A 16,601-nucleotide genomic window follows, 5' to 3' on the forward strand; every position below is an offset into this window, starting at 1 on the left:
TTAAAGTTCACTACACAGGCCAGTTTCACTAGATCACCATCACTGTTCACGTCGGGACTTGGTAGATCATTAATGACTAAGATGAAAAACCTTTGTGTTTTGTGTGAGAGATCAACTTCTATTCAATCTGAGGATGTTTACTGATAATGGTGTCTTAACTCATATCCATAAAACCTCAAGAAGTATGGGACAAAWAATATAGGTCCCACCGAGCAYAGACATTGTAAACATGAGCTTCTGTTATACACTGGAACATTATAAAAAGGCAGGTTTCCATACATTGTGGATGTGATTATAAGGATTGTATTTGACACACTGTGCTCTACCAACTATGGTAATGAGAAGATATCACACACACCAACCAAAATACGTACCAAAGTTACTATATAACACAAACCAATGGGCACACAGAAATATTCCCTTTAAACATATAACATACTTATAACTGATGTGATAACACCTTATTTACATATACTTGATTAAATAAAATAGGGTCATAAAGACAACTACCTTCCTCATCATTAATTAACTAGTTTCAAAATAAAACAATTACAGGCAATAGAATCACTGTTTTCCCCTCGAGTAGAAGATTCAGATAGGATGTCCATTATTTAGCAACAAAGAATTGGCTAGCACAAACCAGATTACATCTGCCTGCTCCAACAAACACACCAATTACACTGACCCTCTTTATTCACTCCCCCACTTTCAAGAGGCTGAAACCATGACAACTAGCCTTATGGAAGATGTTTGCCTTGGTGATGCCTGTAAATAAGGTATGTTTATCCTCACACCTCTAAATAACTGGGTACCAGGAATGTGTGTTTCATTAAGGAGGAACGTTTAACTTTTTTCTGGTTGTCTCTTCAGTAGGCAGCAACAGATACATCAGGATTCACCTTAGGCAAACAAAGCAAAATGGAGCATCGCGTGCCAAGCAACAAAATGAGCCTAATCTAAATCCATATTGGAATTTCACCGGGTATATAGTAAAACTGTAAATGTTTGTTGACAAAAACTACAGTTGAGGGATAAAACTATAACCCACCCAAGTTGTAAAACTACTGTCCCTCCAGTTTAACTTTCTAGTACTTGGCACAATGCCACTCAAGCTCCAAAGTCCAGGGCCAGAATTGTAGAAGAAATGTCCTAGCATACTCAAAGCCCTTGAAGTAGCCTAAACACGGAGAAACCTCTATCTGTGCTTTTGGTCAGAGTGGAATGGGGTATACAGTAAAGGAGAAAGTTCAGTGTTGAGAAGACAACCTGGTCATAATATGCATACTGAGTACACCAGGTGGACAAACAGCGCCCGGGACATATTATTAGAAAGCGCAACAACTCAGGTTTTGACCATAGAGATTTGCCCTAATTTGAGAGCTATAGGAGYGTTGTGTGTGTGCGRGTGTGCGTTTGGTTGACCTTGCAGATGTTWGCRRTCGTTTGAGAGTGTTCCTGTGCTMTGTGTTGTGTGTGATATGGTKTTTTACCTGCTCTGGCTGGGGGGCTCTGGAGACAGTTCTGGGAGACCATGGKTGTATGAACGGAGGTAGTGGCGTGGCTGCTGAGGTCGACCACAGAGGGTATGGGGGGTGCAGGGGAAACCTGCTGGATAGTGGGCTGCCGGGACTGCTGTGGKTGGTTTTGGTTATTCTGAGCTGAGTTTGCGGGGATGCCATTCTCTGACAGAAACTCTTCCAGGTCCATGTACTCCAGCTGAAAGTTGTCCCCATCATATGGCAAGGTCTTGTCCCACAGGGTTGGCCCCAGGAAGGCCGACTGTGGAGTATTGGCACCGCCTTCCTCATCCAACTTTTTCTCTTTCTCATTCTTCTCTTTTCCAAAACCTGCAAATATTTGGAGAGAGTCATATCACTGTTAGACCAAAACAGCCAAACAATGTCTTTACAATGTCAAAACGGCTAAGCCAATAAAAGGCCAAGGTTTTAATTTATATATACACACACACAATATCTACAGCCCCTGATTGTTGATTAAACGTATAACATAGGTCTACTTGAGGCATATTTGAATGCTTATATACTTGATGCAAATAGATAAATAACCAAAACTACAGTAAACACCCCATCAACTCCAATAGCAAAAGCACCCTCTAGGGGACAACCTCCAGTCTCAGGAAATATATTTAAATTTCTCTTCAACCTATTTCCAGAAGTTTTAAAGAGTTTTTTCAAACCTTTATCTATATATTCCCTATCAAGTTGTTGACAAATAAGTACTAACTGGTTTCTAGACTGGCTAGTCTTTGGAATACTAACTATAGTGTATTTACAGTAGATTACAAACTTCCCACAATGTACTACTGTTGGACTTGCTTTTGCCCTTTAAAAGTATTTTTGTAGCAGTGTTCAGATTTTTGTCTAAGTTGTTGGGAAAGTTCTCAAAATGTCAGTTCTTTTAAAAGTTTAGATAGAATGTAGTTGATAAAACAGCGGTTGTAGTTGATAAAACAGCGGTTGTTTGTTTGGTAGAAGATATTTCTGTTCTGATTTAAATAGCAGAGAAGTAGACCAAGATGCCATATCCTCTAAGTTTTTGCCTACGTTGTTGGGAAAGTGGTCAAAGTAGCTGATGTGTCAAAAGTCTAAATGTTTACTCATTGTCTCATGCTAGAAATGTGCTCACCCAATGCTATAAATGTTACATTTCTGAAAGTTATATGACAGTTAATTCAACAATGGGAAGTTAGCTTAACGAATGCAGTGGATAACCGTTACTAAAACAGCTGTCACTTTTGATCAGAAGAAGATAATTCTGTTCTGATTACAGTTTTGAATGTGTTGTCACGACACCAGAGTTTTGACTTCGATACCAGGTTTAGTATCACGATACCAAAATGATACCAATTGAAAAAAAGAAAGGGTATTAGCCAAAGTCACAGAATGGTAATTGATCCAGATGGATCTTTTGAGTCCATTATCATTACATTTGAAAAATGTTTTAATGTATGTATTAATTAATAAATCATAAAATAAATGTCACTTTTTTTTTTACCAATCAAACTACATAACATTATGGTCATCATTTATTTGAATGGTAAATCGCTAGTCTATTGATAAACTGGGTAAATCAAGATGTAGCCTAGGTCTATTTACAATACAAGTGAATGCATATTCAATAGGAGTGTGTGCATGCATTGAGTTATTGACCTTGTCTTGGCTGATTTCATTGGGCTACAGATGAAAACCAATCTGTTTCCTTTCCATTTGGGACTTATTTTAAAGTATGCGCGTTCTCTTTAAAACCCATGACGTCATTCACACACACACCTTTGAAAACATTTATAAATGTTTTTTTACTTTGTGAAAGCAGTGGGGAAATAAATACTGAGAGAAAAACGTTGTGGTCACCGTACGTACACTGACGAAGGACATACATATGGCTATATTTGGCATGAATAATAATGTCATCATTAGAAACAAACTATTACACTTCTGTCTGGGAACTACTTTCAAGGACGAGCTTAAAAGTCATATTAAAAATTTGTCAAACAGAATGCCATACATCAGAAGAATGTGTGAATGTTTGTTTTTTATCATGGGCAATTGTGAGGTTATTTTTGGACATGGATAGGAATTTATGGCATTTGCCAATTCCTTCAAATGCTGATTGCAAAATACAGTAAAAGCATGCTGGTGATCAGAGTAATCAGGGTGGGGCCGGAATTGATACAGTAGAGTATCGTATAATATATTATTGACTGATATATATTCAATTTTATGACTCCCAAGTATCAATTCTCAACAACAAACCTTTGTATATTTTTCTGCTAGTAGTTGACGTTAGCTGGCGCTAGTTCGGCTGTACCTGTGCCAAAACGTTTGGTATTCTCCTTCTTAGCTTTGGCCTTCAAATCCTTCTCTATTAAATGTGAGCCAACATGTTTCCGCACTTTAATTTCCATGACGAATGCAAAACTATTTTCTAATCATGGGTTCTCTCGTGTCCTCCCTGCAGCAGACCACAGTGAGCAAATATGTCATGAACATCGAATCACAGAAAATCGCAGTTATCAAATCAGATATACATATAGACGCGTGATACATATAGAAATCGCAATAAATATCGTATTGGCACTAAGTAGTCGGATATAATATCGTATCGTGAGGAGCCCTGGCAATTCCCACACTACCATTTAAGTGTGAATTCATATGAATTTAAAGTTCACTACACAGGCCAGTTTCACTAGATCACCATCACTGTTCACGTCGGGACTTGGTAGATCATTAATGACTAAGATGAAAAACCTTTGGACATACATAGGTCTATTGGAATAAAAATGCAGCAGAATGTGTTTTGTGTGAGAGTTCAACTTCTATTCAATCTGAGGATGTTTAACAACATTTCTACATGCTGTTTTTCATTATTCAAGTGTGTTAACTTGTGTGCAGCATAAGTGGTGATGCAGCTCAGACTCCCAGTGGTTCCTCCTGACAGGCTTGGGCTAGCAATGAGGAAGTGAAGCAGGCATGGTGCTCTCGCGCTATAAGGGGACATCGGCTACGCTGATAGACAGACTTGGTCCTCTCTCAATCCGTAGACGACATGAGACATGACAGAAGTACCAAATATAACAACAATTCGGGTACCCACCCGTTTTTCAGGTTCTAGTATAGAAAAAGTACTGAAGTGTCGGTGTATCGTGAAACACGCATTTGAATAGCAGAGAAGTAGACCAAGATCTCATACCCTTTAAGTTTGTCTAAAGTGCTGGGGAGGTCGGCTAATGTATATATTTTTTTTTTACAGAAAATTAAGTTGATGCGGTTACTAAAACAGCTGTAACGTTTTATCACAAGAATATATTTTTGTTACGATTTCAGATTTCAATAGCAGAGAAGTAGAGGAAGATTCCACACGCCCTAACTTTTTGTCTAACTTGTTGGCAAAGTGTCAATGTAGCTGATTGTTGTTACACGTTATTGTTCACAGTGCATAGAATGTTGGATGTATTGATGTCACAATGGGACCTTTAGAATGTTGAAATCCCTTTAAAGTGGATGGAGGACAAAACGAAGGGCAAAAAGCTTTATAGTTTATAAAGTGTAAAGGACATCCACAAGTTGTATTCAAGCACACTGGTCCTGACCACTCTGCACCTTTTAAAAGTTTGAATGACGTTTCTAGCTMAAACGGTGTACGAAAAAATAGCACTCCCAAAAATAATAAGTACTGTATGATAAAAACTTAGTGGGACGTTTTCTGTCGTAAGTCACATGAATTAAAGGGATTGTTGCTACACTGTATCGTTATCAATGTATTTTTTGACATTTAATGACAAATTGCAACCATCATGGATCATACAGTACTCCTTCCCGATCTGGCTAGATGTAGTAGTACTAATACATTACACTTAATGCGGCAATCAGCAGTATAAACAATATCAAAGCGAATCCCCCGACATTGGTTCGGTAAAAAGCTGATTGAATTGAATTGAAAAATTGAAAAATTGAATGATACAGTTGAACTAAGCTCATGAGGCATTTATAAGTTCTACTCTTCAAGAATCAATTAATTTATAAGTCCAAAAATGGATGTAGCAACAGTGATTGTCCATTTAATTTACACTTGAATCAACGCCAATTCTTAGTAACCAAAGTTGAGAAACACCGGGCTACTGAAATATTGTAGCCATCCGAGACGTTGTTTTTTCTGCATTGTATCTTGCTTGCTCAGGCGCTGCAACACTGACAGATCCTGCTTGAAAGCGAGAACGACAAAACAATCGTATCAAAAAAGAATGTAAACTACCACGTAACAAATAATTTGACGTCTGCGTTTTGTTTACCTTCTTCATGATGAAATGGCAGCTTCATTGGATTCTCCAACAGGGATTTCAGTACGCCATTAGTTGGAGGTTGGAAAGATGAGTTTATAGGAACAGGTCTGGCCATTTTCTCCATTGGTCTGGAGGACGATAGTATAGCGTACAATTGCTGTTATTCCAAAAGAAGACCCACGTTTGAAAATATGTTAAACAAACACCAAACGTCAATGCTTGACCCAACCTGGAGTTCCGACCGAGAAATTGATATCCGCGCAGAAAATAACAATTACGGTTTTCGTCGAACGACGCTAGTTCGAGAAGGCAGAGAATCAACTGGATGTGAAGCTCAAGATGGTTCACAATCCATTTGTGGACACCGATGTACATGACGTCAAACCTTTGGCAAATACTTGAATACCGACTCTGCGAATGGGAAGGAGGGACTGACCACTGCTGAATAGGGAACTTATTTGTTTCACGTTTTTTCCCTATCATTTTTTTCTCAGCCCCTTTCTCCTTGAAAATATATATGTCAATCATGTTAATTGACAGATTACTCCGACATGGCGTATGTGATCGTTGTACTACCCACATCTATTAGCCTTGGTATGTAGTGCCAGATCCATAGATTGAGCCCCCCATACAGTTCTCTCTCTCCCTCACTGGTGGCAGCAGTGGGATCATTGTGGTGTTCTCTCGGGGCGTGTAAGCATGTGAAGCTTTGAGTGTGAGGACATACAACCCTTCTTTAGAGGGGGAATATTGTAATTTAGGCCTACTGCAATGTGGTGTAGTGAGCTTAGTTGGACGTATACACAGAGGCCTGTGTTACTAGGTGCTCAGCTCTGTAATAGGATATGGATCAAGCCCCCATCATAGCGCTCTCTCTCCTGTACATTCAATAGATAACTTAAAGCTTGTTTCCACCAAACTGGTAACTATTAAACTAATCATTTTTTGTCACACACACACCAGATAGTTGTAGTGAAATGTGTTGTTTTACAGGGTCACCCATAGTAGTATGGCACCCCTGGAGTAAATTAGGGTTAAGTGCCTTGCTCAAGAGCACAGCGACAGACTTTTCACCTTGTCAGCTCGGATATTCAAACCAGTGACCTTTCAGTTACTGGCCAAACCTGCTAACCGCTAGGCTACTAAAAGGAGTAGGCTTATAACAGGTGTGCCAACTGTACATTTCTTAACCTTAGACCTATAGGCCACAGAGTAATTGAATTAGGCAAACATTTATTTTTTATCTCTATTATGTCCTACAAACATTTAACCTATGGTCTACAACAGCCCTCTACACTCATTGTATTTCTTAAAACCAATCAATTAGAATGATGCTAGTACAAAAATGCCTAGGACATCTACAGCACCCAATGTCACAGGAAAGCAAAAAAGATCATCAAGCACATCACATCGTATTAGTAACATGCTTATTTATGAGCCCCTAACCAACCACGCAGTTTAAAATAAATACAGATAAGAATAAGAGATAAAAGTAACAAGTAATTAAAGAGAAACAGTAAAATAACAATAGCGAGACAATGTACAGGGGGTACCGATACAGAGTCAATGTGCAGGGGCACCGGTTAGTTGAGGTAGTATGTACATGTAGGTAGAGTTAAAGTGACTATGCATAGATGACAACAGAGAGTAGCAGTTGTGTAAACAGGGGGGAGGGAGGGACTGCAAATAGTCTGGATAGCCGTTTGACTAGGTGTTCTTAGTCTTATGGCTTGGGGGTAGAAGCAGTTTAGAAGCATCTTGGACCTAGACTTGGGGCTCCGGGACCGCTTGCCGTGCGGTAGTAGAGAGAACAGTCTATGACTAGGGTGGCTGGGGTCTTTAACAATATAGGGCCTTCCTCTGACACCGCCTTGTATAGAGGTTCTGGATGGCAGGAAGCTTGGCCCCAGTAATGTACTGGGCCATTCGCACTGCCCTCTGTAGTGCCTTGCGGTCAGAGGCCGAGCAGTTGCCATGGCAGTGATGCAACCAGTCAGGATGCTCTCGATGGTGCAGCTGTAGAACCTTAAGGATCTGAGGACCCATGCCAAATCTTTTCAGTCTCGAGGGGGAATAGGTTTTGACGAGCCCTCTTCATGACTGTCTTGGTGTGCTTGGACGGCCTGTTCATCCTGCTGTCATCCAGAAGGTGAGGTCAGTACAGGTGCATCAAAGCTGGGACGGAGAGACTGAAAAACACCCATCTCAAGGCCATCAGACTGTTAAATAGACATCACTAGCCGGCCTTCACCCAGTACCCTGCCCTGAACTTAGTCACGGTCACTAGCCGACTACCACCCGGTTACTCTACCATGTATCTTAGAGACCGCTGTCCTATGTACAGACAGAAGTTTACATACAGTTAGGTTGGAGTCATTAAAACAAATTTTTCAACCACTCCACAAAGTTCTTGTTAAACATGCGTACTATTGTTTGTACAGATGAACGTGGTACCTTCAGGCGTTTGAAAATTGCTCCCAAGGATGAACCAGACTTGTGGAGGTCTACACATTTTTTTCTGAGGTCTTGGCTGATTTCTTTTGATTTTCCCATGATGTCAAGCAAAGAGGCAATGAGTTTGAAGGTAGGCCTTGAAATACTTCCACAGGTACACCTCCAATTGACTCAAATTATGTCAATTAGCCTATCAGAAGCTTCTATAGCCATGACATCATTTTCTGGAATTTTCCAAGCTGTTTAAAGGCACAGTCAACTTAGTGTATGTAAACTTCTGACCCACTGGAATTGTGATACAGTGAATGAAATAGTGAAATAATCTGTCTGTAAACAATTGTTTGAAAAATTACTTGTGTCATGCACAAAGTAGATGTCCTCACCGACTTGCCAAAACTATAGTTTGTTAACAAGAAATTTGTGGAGTTGCTGAAAAACGAGTTTTAATGACTCTAACCTAAGTGTATGTATACTTCCGACTTCAACTGTATGTATGTGTCCCATCATCCCATCATATATACTGTATATACAGTACCAGTCAAAAGTTTGGACACACCTACTCATTCCAGGGTTTTTCTTTATTTTTGACTATTTTCTACATTGTATATTAATAGTGAAGACATCAAAACTATGAAATAACACATATGGAATCATGTAGTAAGCAAAAAAGTGTTTAACAAATCAAAATTAGGTTTGCCTTGAATTCTAAATAAATCACAGTGTCACCAGCAAAGCACCCCCACACCATCACACCACCTCCTCCATGCTTCACGGTGGGAACTACACATGCGGATATCATCCATTCACCTACTATGCGTCTCACAAAGACACGGCGGTTGGAAGCAAAAATCTCAAATTTGGACTCACCAGACTAAAGGACAGATTTTCACCGTTCTAATGTCCATTGCTTGTGTTTCCTGGCCAAAGCAAGTCTCTTATTATTATTGGTGTCCTTTAGTAGTAGTTTCTTTGCAGCATTTCGACCATGAAGGCCTGATTCACACAGTCTCCTCTGAACAGTTGATGTTGAGATGTGTCTGTTACTTGAACTCTGAAGCATTTATTTGGGCTGCAATTTCTGAGGCTGGTAACTCTAATGAACTGAGCAGAGGTAACTTTGGGTTTTCCTTTCCTATGGCAGTCCTCATGAGAGCCAGTTTCATCATAGCGCTTAAAGAAACATTCAAAGTTCTTGACATTTTCCGGATTGACTGACCTTTATGTCTTAAAGTAATGATGGACTCTGTTTATTTGAGCTGTTGTTGCCATAATATGGACTTGGTCGTTTACCAAATAGGGCTATCTTCTGTATACCACCCCTACCTTGTCACAACACAACTGACTGGCTAAAATGCATTAAGAAGGAAAGGAATTCCTCAAATTAACTTTTAACAAGGCACACCTGTTAAATGAAATGCATTCCACGGGACTAACTAATGAAGCTGGTTGAGAGAATGCCAAGAGTGTGCAAAGCTGTCATCAAGGCAAAAGGTGGCTAGTTTGAAGAATCTCAAATATAAAATATATTTTGATTTGTTTATCACGTTTTGGGTTATTACATGATTCCATATGTGTTATTTCATAGTTTTGATGCCTTCACTGTTATTCTACAATGTAGAACATAGTAAAAATAAAGAAAAACCCTGGAATMAGTAAATGTGTCCAAACTTTTGACTGGTACTGTATATTAAAAGTCAAATGTATGTCCCAGATTGGGTCCATATCAAGTGAATGATTGGCCTATGTTGGGATCCCTATATCTGAAAGTTTGGGAAACAACCTCAGTTCACCTCAACAGAGGAGCTGAGTCTAACAACTTGATAAAACATAAATAAATATTTAGTTTTATTGGCTAAGTTGCTTAAAAAAAAATGTAGGCCATATTTCAGTCATGGCTTGTTGTGGGTGGTATTGGTAGTGGTGGTTGAGATTTACATTTACATTTGGATTTATTCCTCAGATAGAGTAGTTCTGACTAAAACTGCACCATTCTACACAGCATACCAGAGTGGGAGTACAGAGATCACAAATACTGTATGTGAGAATCTCACTTTGCCTGCAGCCGTTTTTAGGGTTCTTGTGAATAGGGTTGTATGATCAGTATATCCAAACACACTACCCTGGACCTTTCCCCCTCACTCCCCCACAACCAAAATATAGAATTGAAGATTCAACTGGTTGAAATGTGTAAAATGAAACCCACAGCTTAATTTGAATTGTACCGACAGAGAGGAGACTATGGTTTTTCAAGAAGATTGTCCCACTTAGCCGTGGAAGTCATGTGATTAAGAATTCAGGGGCTGAACGGAAAAAGAACAACTCACTGAAACGAGCCAGAGTACAGCAGTTAAAGGCCTGTGGAAGGGACTGAAATGAGCCACAGCACAGTAGCTAAAGGCCTGTGGAAGGGACTGAAACGAGCCACAGTACAGTAGCTAAGGGCCTGTAAGGACCGACAACAGCACCTCCTACAGTAAGCTAGGGCCTGTGGAAGGGACTGAAACGAGCCACAGTACAGTAGCTAGGGCCTGTGGAAGGGACTACTGGGTGGGGCCCACTAAGTACCTTTAAGATACATGATATGGATAACATGGGTCTTAAAACATTAATTGAGAACCCTTGATATTGACCAACTATTTTGGGACTTAGCATCATGTGCAGCTATTGATTAGAACCACTTGACATGATTTATTGTCCACCACAGCCAATGAAAATTATATTTACCATTCAAAAGTATTGATTTTATTTGCAATTATTATACATTTAAATCAATTTCAGTGGCCTAATGTAGACATATTACAAATCAGTGAGGGGCACTTGCCATCTCGAAAGGATGTTGTGTGTATTTGATCTCATAGAGGTCTACCAACCCTGTTCTAGCTCTGGCCATGAGGGTTAGACCTCCGCCTTAGCTGCACTAGCTGTGTCATGTTCCCCATGGCTCTCCACCTGGGCGTAGGCTTCCTGTGAAACTACTGGGCCTGAAAAAGAAAACATGACAGATCTCACTCGGCCTGTCTGAGGAGCTAGATGGGAGACCAAGCCCAGAAGGGTTTAGAATCCTCTCCTCAGTAGTGGCAAACTACTCAAGCTGGAAGTATTCATTGTTTTAATTCCAACTTCTTTGTGCACTGTGTATTTTGTACTTTTAAATTTGCAGTGCACTTCAACTTGAAGTTGAGCCTGTGAGAAGGGTCACATTTCAACATTCTCTTTGTCATGTTTCAACTGGACCATAGCATAGCTCTATCCTCTGTGTTTTTTAACAAGTAAAAGTGATGGATTACCAGTAATACAAGTGTAAGTGTTGATAAATGCAGTCAATTTGACTGGCTTTTAAAGTACAGCTGAGTAGACTTCTACATTTCACAGTTGGCCCTCCTTACTCTGCTCCATGCAATGCAGATATGCCACCGTGTATTTTCAATGTCACTGCTGTGGCTTAAGTGCATGTTACTCAAGGAATATATCATTTATTAATTGTTCATAAAGTGTTGGTCCCCTCCATTTTCTATTTATTTTGTTATATAAGTGCCCYACAGTARTGTTCTGTGAAATACATGCAGAGTCTAATTCAATGCAACATCCCCCTCCCAATGCTCCCCCTGACAATAATTCACACTGAGGGTTCAGGTGTGGTTTTGGGCAAGATGTGGCACACAGAATCCTGCAGCACGGTGAGCTAGGGATAACGGCCTGAGTCCGCGTGTAATTACTCTGTGAAATGTTACATAACATGAATAGTTTTCTGTTGAAAAGAGCTTCAGCTTCATTTCAGCTTCCGCAGAATGCTACCCTAGACCTTCAGGCCTGCTGAGGTATTACAGTACAGCTTTTTATCTCCTCGTGTTTATTCATTCACATTATCCTTTTTCACAGAAAGATGACGTGACATTGTTGACCTCTCGACCCCTGGCTATTTCAGGCACATCATATACGTACAGTGGCTGATGTTAATCCTTCGGATTTCGTTATATTCCCAAGGGGAATCCAAGTGGCCTGGGCCAACGCTAAAAAAAAACTTATTTAGGGTTGGTTATTTTTAGAGGAGTGTAGTCGTCAAGATGTTCTGTGCTTATATATAGTTTTGAGTCAATTTGAGTGAGGCGTCCTCAAAGATAATCCCAGATTATGGAGACATCTGACCTACCTGGAACTCTGCTCCTCCTTCTCCAAATGGAAGCACTTCAGGGAGCTCATTCTTTACCACAGCATTGCAACTCAAACATCCCCAAACCTGAGAGTGTCACGTTCTGACCTTAGTTCTTTTGTATTTTCTTTGTTTTAGTATGGTCAGGGCGTGAGTTGGGTGGGTTATCTATGTTTGTGTTTCTATGTTGTGTTTTTCGTTTGGCCTGATATGGTTCTCAATCAGAGGCAGGTGTTAGTCATTGTCTCTGATTGGGAACCATATTTAGGGAGCCTGTTTTCTGTTGTGTTTTGTGGGTGGTTGTCTTCCGTGTCTGTGTGTTCCACACGGAACTGTTTCGGTTTTCAGTAGTTCACTTTATTGTTTTGTATCTCAGTGTTCAGTTTGTTCTATTAAAGATTCATCATGAACACTTACCACGCTGCATATTGGTCCGACATTTCTTACTCCTCGTCAGATGAGGAGGACGAATACCGTTACAGAGAGATTGCCAAGGGTTACACCAAAACCTCTTCAGAAATAGAATGGGCATAAATGTACAATATATAGCAATAACAATTCCATGAGAAGTCCATGTACCCAGGCAAGCATAAGGCAGGGTAACACTCTTCCGTTTCTGATTCCGTTTGCTTTGATTTATCCTGTGGCAAGTAAACATTTCTTGGAATCAGAAGAGCTCAAACTCGGGCTTTGTGAGGTAGAGCAGAGAAACAATCAAGCCATAAGTGATACTCTAACCAGATCTAATTTCATTGACAAAGTGTTCAGAGAACACTCAACAAGACAGGTGGGCGGCATGAGACAAAGGCTACGTGTCAAATGTATGTCTCCGTGGTAACACCTTGCGAAGAAGTGGCAATAGACAGTCGGAGACAAGGACATYATCTGTATGTTTTTCCATTTGAATGTTATCACTACAAGGGGAAAGAACTCTACAATGTTTTGTTCATTTACATTAGGAACAAGAAACAGGGTTTTAGGGCTGTACAGTATTTGCTCTATGCAGCTGCATGCATTCTTAGCTTCTACTTCACACACTGATTCTCCATCCTCTGCATGATTCTGCCCGTCTATCACCTCCTCTCCCTGCCTGAGATGTGAGTTATTGAGGGTCATCTCCAGCTCCCATACACTGCATTAAGCTCTCACAGCGCCAAAATACTGAGCTGCTGCTGCCCACACACACATCAAGAGCAATGCAGGTGAAGAAATCTCTCTGCAGGGTTGCCAGATATGCTTGATTTATTAAGCGCATGTATAGGTAGAAATAAGAGTAAAGAACAGCCAATTGACTTATACTATTCAGGTCATCAGAGTTTGTTTAGCTGGAGATGTAGCCTATAGATACATAAAAAATGTGGTGCTTTGGAGACATTTAGTCACAATGACCCACATCTTGCTGACATTGAGTCCATGCAGATTTCTTGAGATTTGAAGCAAAGCACAAAGCATGTTTTGACATACGACCATTACATGTTGCCATTAATAAAACAAAAAAATCTACTTCAATCAAGGTTTTCTACAAATGACCTGCTTGAATCCATTGATTGTATTGACTTGGCCTTTGAACAAGAAGTCAATAGGGAAAGCTGCTTAGTGGTTTACACTTAGAGAGGTTACTGAGGATGAAGAACATCACAAGTCAATACTTTTCAACCTACTGGAAGCGCATTTAACAAATCTCTACACAGAGTAATAATCACAACACACATATCTGTCTACCCTTTGTTCAAGGTGTGCTGTCACTTGTCCATGTCATTCAGTTTCTATGCCCTGGGGAAACGACTGTACATTTCACTATATGTAATACTTTCAGAGAAATTTACTTGAGTACATTGTGACTTCAGCAAAGTGTTTTGCCTCATAGCTTACCTTACCTTGGCCAAGATTCAATCAGATAAAGTGTTAACCCGAAGACAGCCGACACCCTCATAGCTGATGTTTTTGCAGTGTCTGAGGTATAAAGGCAGCCACGTATTAGGTTCGGTTTGCGAAGCTAACGTCTGTGCCTCGCATACTCCCTTAAAAGACCATTGCTTGAAAAACTGCAATATTACTGTTTGTCCCTCTTGAGACACCATAGCAACAACATACCCAGTATACATTTCCTCAAAATAGRCTGAAWTKATCTGAGATKAATCAAGAAATCTGTAATTAATTAATTAATAATTAAAAGAGATCTTAGTCGCGCAATTTTACATCTAACTAAGATGTTTGGTGCAGTATTTCTCAAGTAAAAAAATCTGCATAAAAACTAGCCATCTGTCACGCCCTGACCATAGTTTGCTTTGTATGTTTCTATGTTTTGTTTAGTCAGGGTGTGATCTGAGTGGGCATTCTATGTTGTATGTCTAGTTTGTCTATTTCTATGTGTTTGGCCTGATATGTTTGGCCATATTTAGGTAGCCTGTTTTGCATTGTGGGTTGTGGGTGATTGTTCCTGTTCCTGTGTTTGTGTATGTTCACCGTTCAGGACTGTTTCGTTTCGTTCTCGTGTTTTGTTGTTTTTTGTTAGATTATTCGTGTTCATGAAAATGGATAATCATCACGCTGCATTTTGGTCCTCCTCTCTTTCTCCTAACGACGATCGTGACAGAATCACCCACCACAACCGGACCAAGCAGCGTGGTAACGGGCAGCAGCAGCAGCGATCGCAGGACTCCTGGACCTGGGAGGAGATTCTGGACGGCAAGGGACCCTGGGCACAAGCTGGAGAATATCGCCGCCCCAAGGCTGAGCTGGAGGCAGCGAAAGCGGAGAGGCGGTGGTATGAGGAAGCAGCACGAAAGCGCGGCTGGAAGCCAGAGAGGCAGCCCCAAAAATCTATTGGGGGGGCACACGGGGAGTGTGGCGAAGTCAGGTAGGAGACCTGCGCCAACTCCCCGTGCTTACCGTGGAGAGAGAGGGACCGGGCAGGCACCGTGTTATGCCGTGAGGCGCACGGTGTCCCCGGTGCGCAGGCAGAGCCCGGTGCGGTACATAGCAGCGCCTCYTATCGGCCGGGTTAGAGTGGGCATCGAGCCAGGTGCCATGAAGCCGGCTCAGCGCATCTGGTCTCCAGTGCGTCTCCTCAGGCCGGGGTACATGGCACCAGCCCTACGCATGGTGTCTCCGGTTCGCCAGCACAGCCCAGTGCGGGCTATTCCACCTCTCCGCACTGGCCTGGCTACGGTGAGCATTCAGCCAGGTAGGGTTGGGCAGGCTCGGTGCTCGAGACCTCCAGTGCGCCTTCACGGTCCAGTCTATCCGGTGTCACCTCCACACKCCAGCCCTCCGGTGGCAGCCCCCCCGCACCAGGCTGTCTCTCCGTCTCCTCACTACAGGTGCTCCCGCCTGCTCAGCGCTGCCTGAGTGTCCCTCCGGTCCAGCGCCGCCTGAGTGTCCCTCCGGTCCGGCGCCGCCTGAGTGTCCCTCCTGTCCGGCGCCGCCTGAGTGTCCATCCTGTCCGGCGCCGCCAGAGCCGTCCCTCCTGTCCGGCGCCGCCAGAGCCGTCCGTCTGTCCGGCGCCGCCAGGGCCGCCCGTCTGTCCAGAGCCGCCCGTCTGTCCGGCGCCGCCAGAGCCGCCCGTCTGTCCGGCGCCGCCAGAGCCGTTGTGTGGTCTGTTGTGTGTTGTTTTCAGTCAACTTGGATGCAGATAGAGACAGGCATGTTTGGGCTTAGGTGGCTAGGGGGACCAGCGGAGATGGAGCGTTCAAGGGGAGTGAGTCAGAAAGTGAAGATGGAGACAGGGGATATCAGTCCATAGCAGCAATTAGTGGAGCAGCTGTTTCGTTTCTGGGTGGCTGTGCCTGTGTCTGAGGTTCTCCTATGACAGGGGTTGAGCTATGACGAAGCAGTCTGAAACTGCCAGACCTCGGTCTCTCGTTGCTCTCGGGGTGGGTCTCTCCTGCGGTCGATTCTTCTTGCCTCTGCTCGGGGTCGATTTGGCGGTGGGTGTGTGGGGGCTCTCTCGGTGCTGGGCTTTCTCGTTCTCCGTCTCAATGTCTTGTTGTGTCTTCTTCTTCTCGTTCGGTCTTCGTGCTTCTCTCGGTTCTCTCTTCTCTTCTTCTCTTTCTGTTTCGTGTTCTTGGGTTTCTTGGTGTTTGGATGTGTGTCTTTTCGCTTTCGTTTTCTGGGTCTTTTGTCTTATGTTGTCTGGTGTGTTTCTTGTCTTGATTCTTGTGTGTGGCTTGTGCTTTCTTTCGGTCTTGTGGTATC

The 16,601-nt window shown here is 42.1% G+C and overlaps 1 protein-coding gene across 1 annotated transcript in view; it reads right to left on the minus strand.

The window, feature by feature from the left end:
- The window catches only part of LOC112073975 (hepatic leukemia factor), an 11,484-nt gene extending 5,343 nt beyond the window's left edge, over positions 1–6,141 (minus strand). Inside the window, exons 1-2 of the mRNA XM_024141206.2 lie at positions 5,810–6,141; positions 1,491–1,847 (exon numbers count right to left, since the gene is read on the minus strand). Of these exons, the coding sequence (XP_023996974.1) occupies positions 1,491–1,847; positions 5,810–5,924 (472 nt within the window). The 5' untranslated portion in view covers positions 5,925–6,141. The remainder of the gene's footprint in view (positions 1–1,490; positions 1,848–5,809) is intronic.
- Positions 6,142–16,601: the final 10,460 nt, after the last annotated feature.

The sequence above is a fragment of the Salvelinus sp. IW2-2015 genome, unplaced genomic scaffold, assembly GCF_002910315.2.
Source record: "Salvelinus sp. IW2-2015 unplaced genomic scaffold, ASM291031v2 Un_scaffold2440, whole genome shotgun sequence".
In the NCBI taxonomy this organism is placed as follows: Eukaryota; Metazoa; Chordata; class Actinopteri; order Salmoniformes; family Salmonidae; genus Salvelinus; species Salvelinus sp. IW2-2015.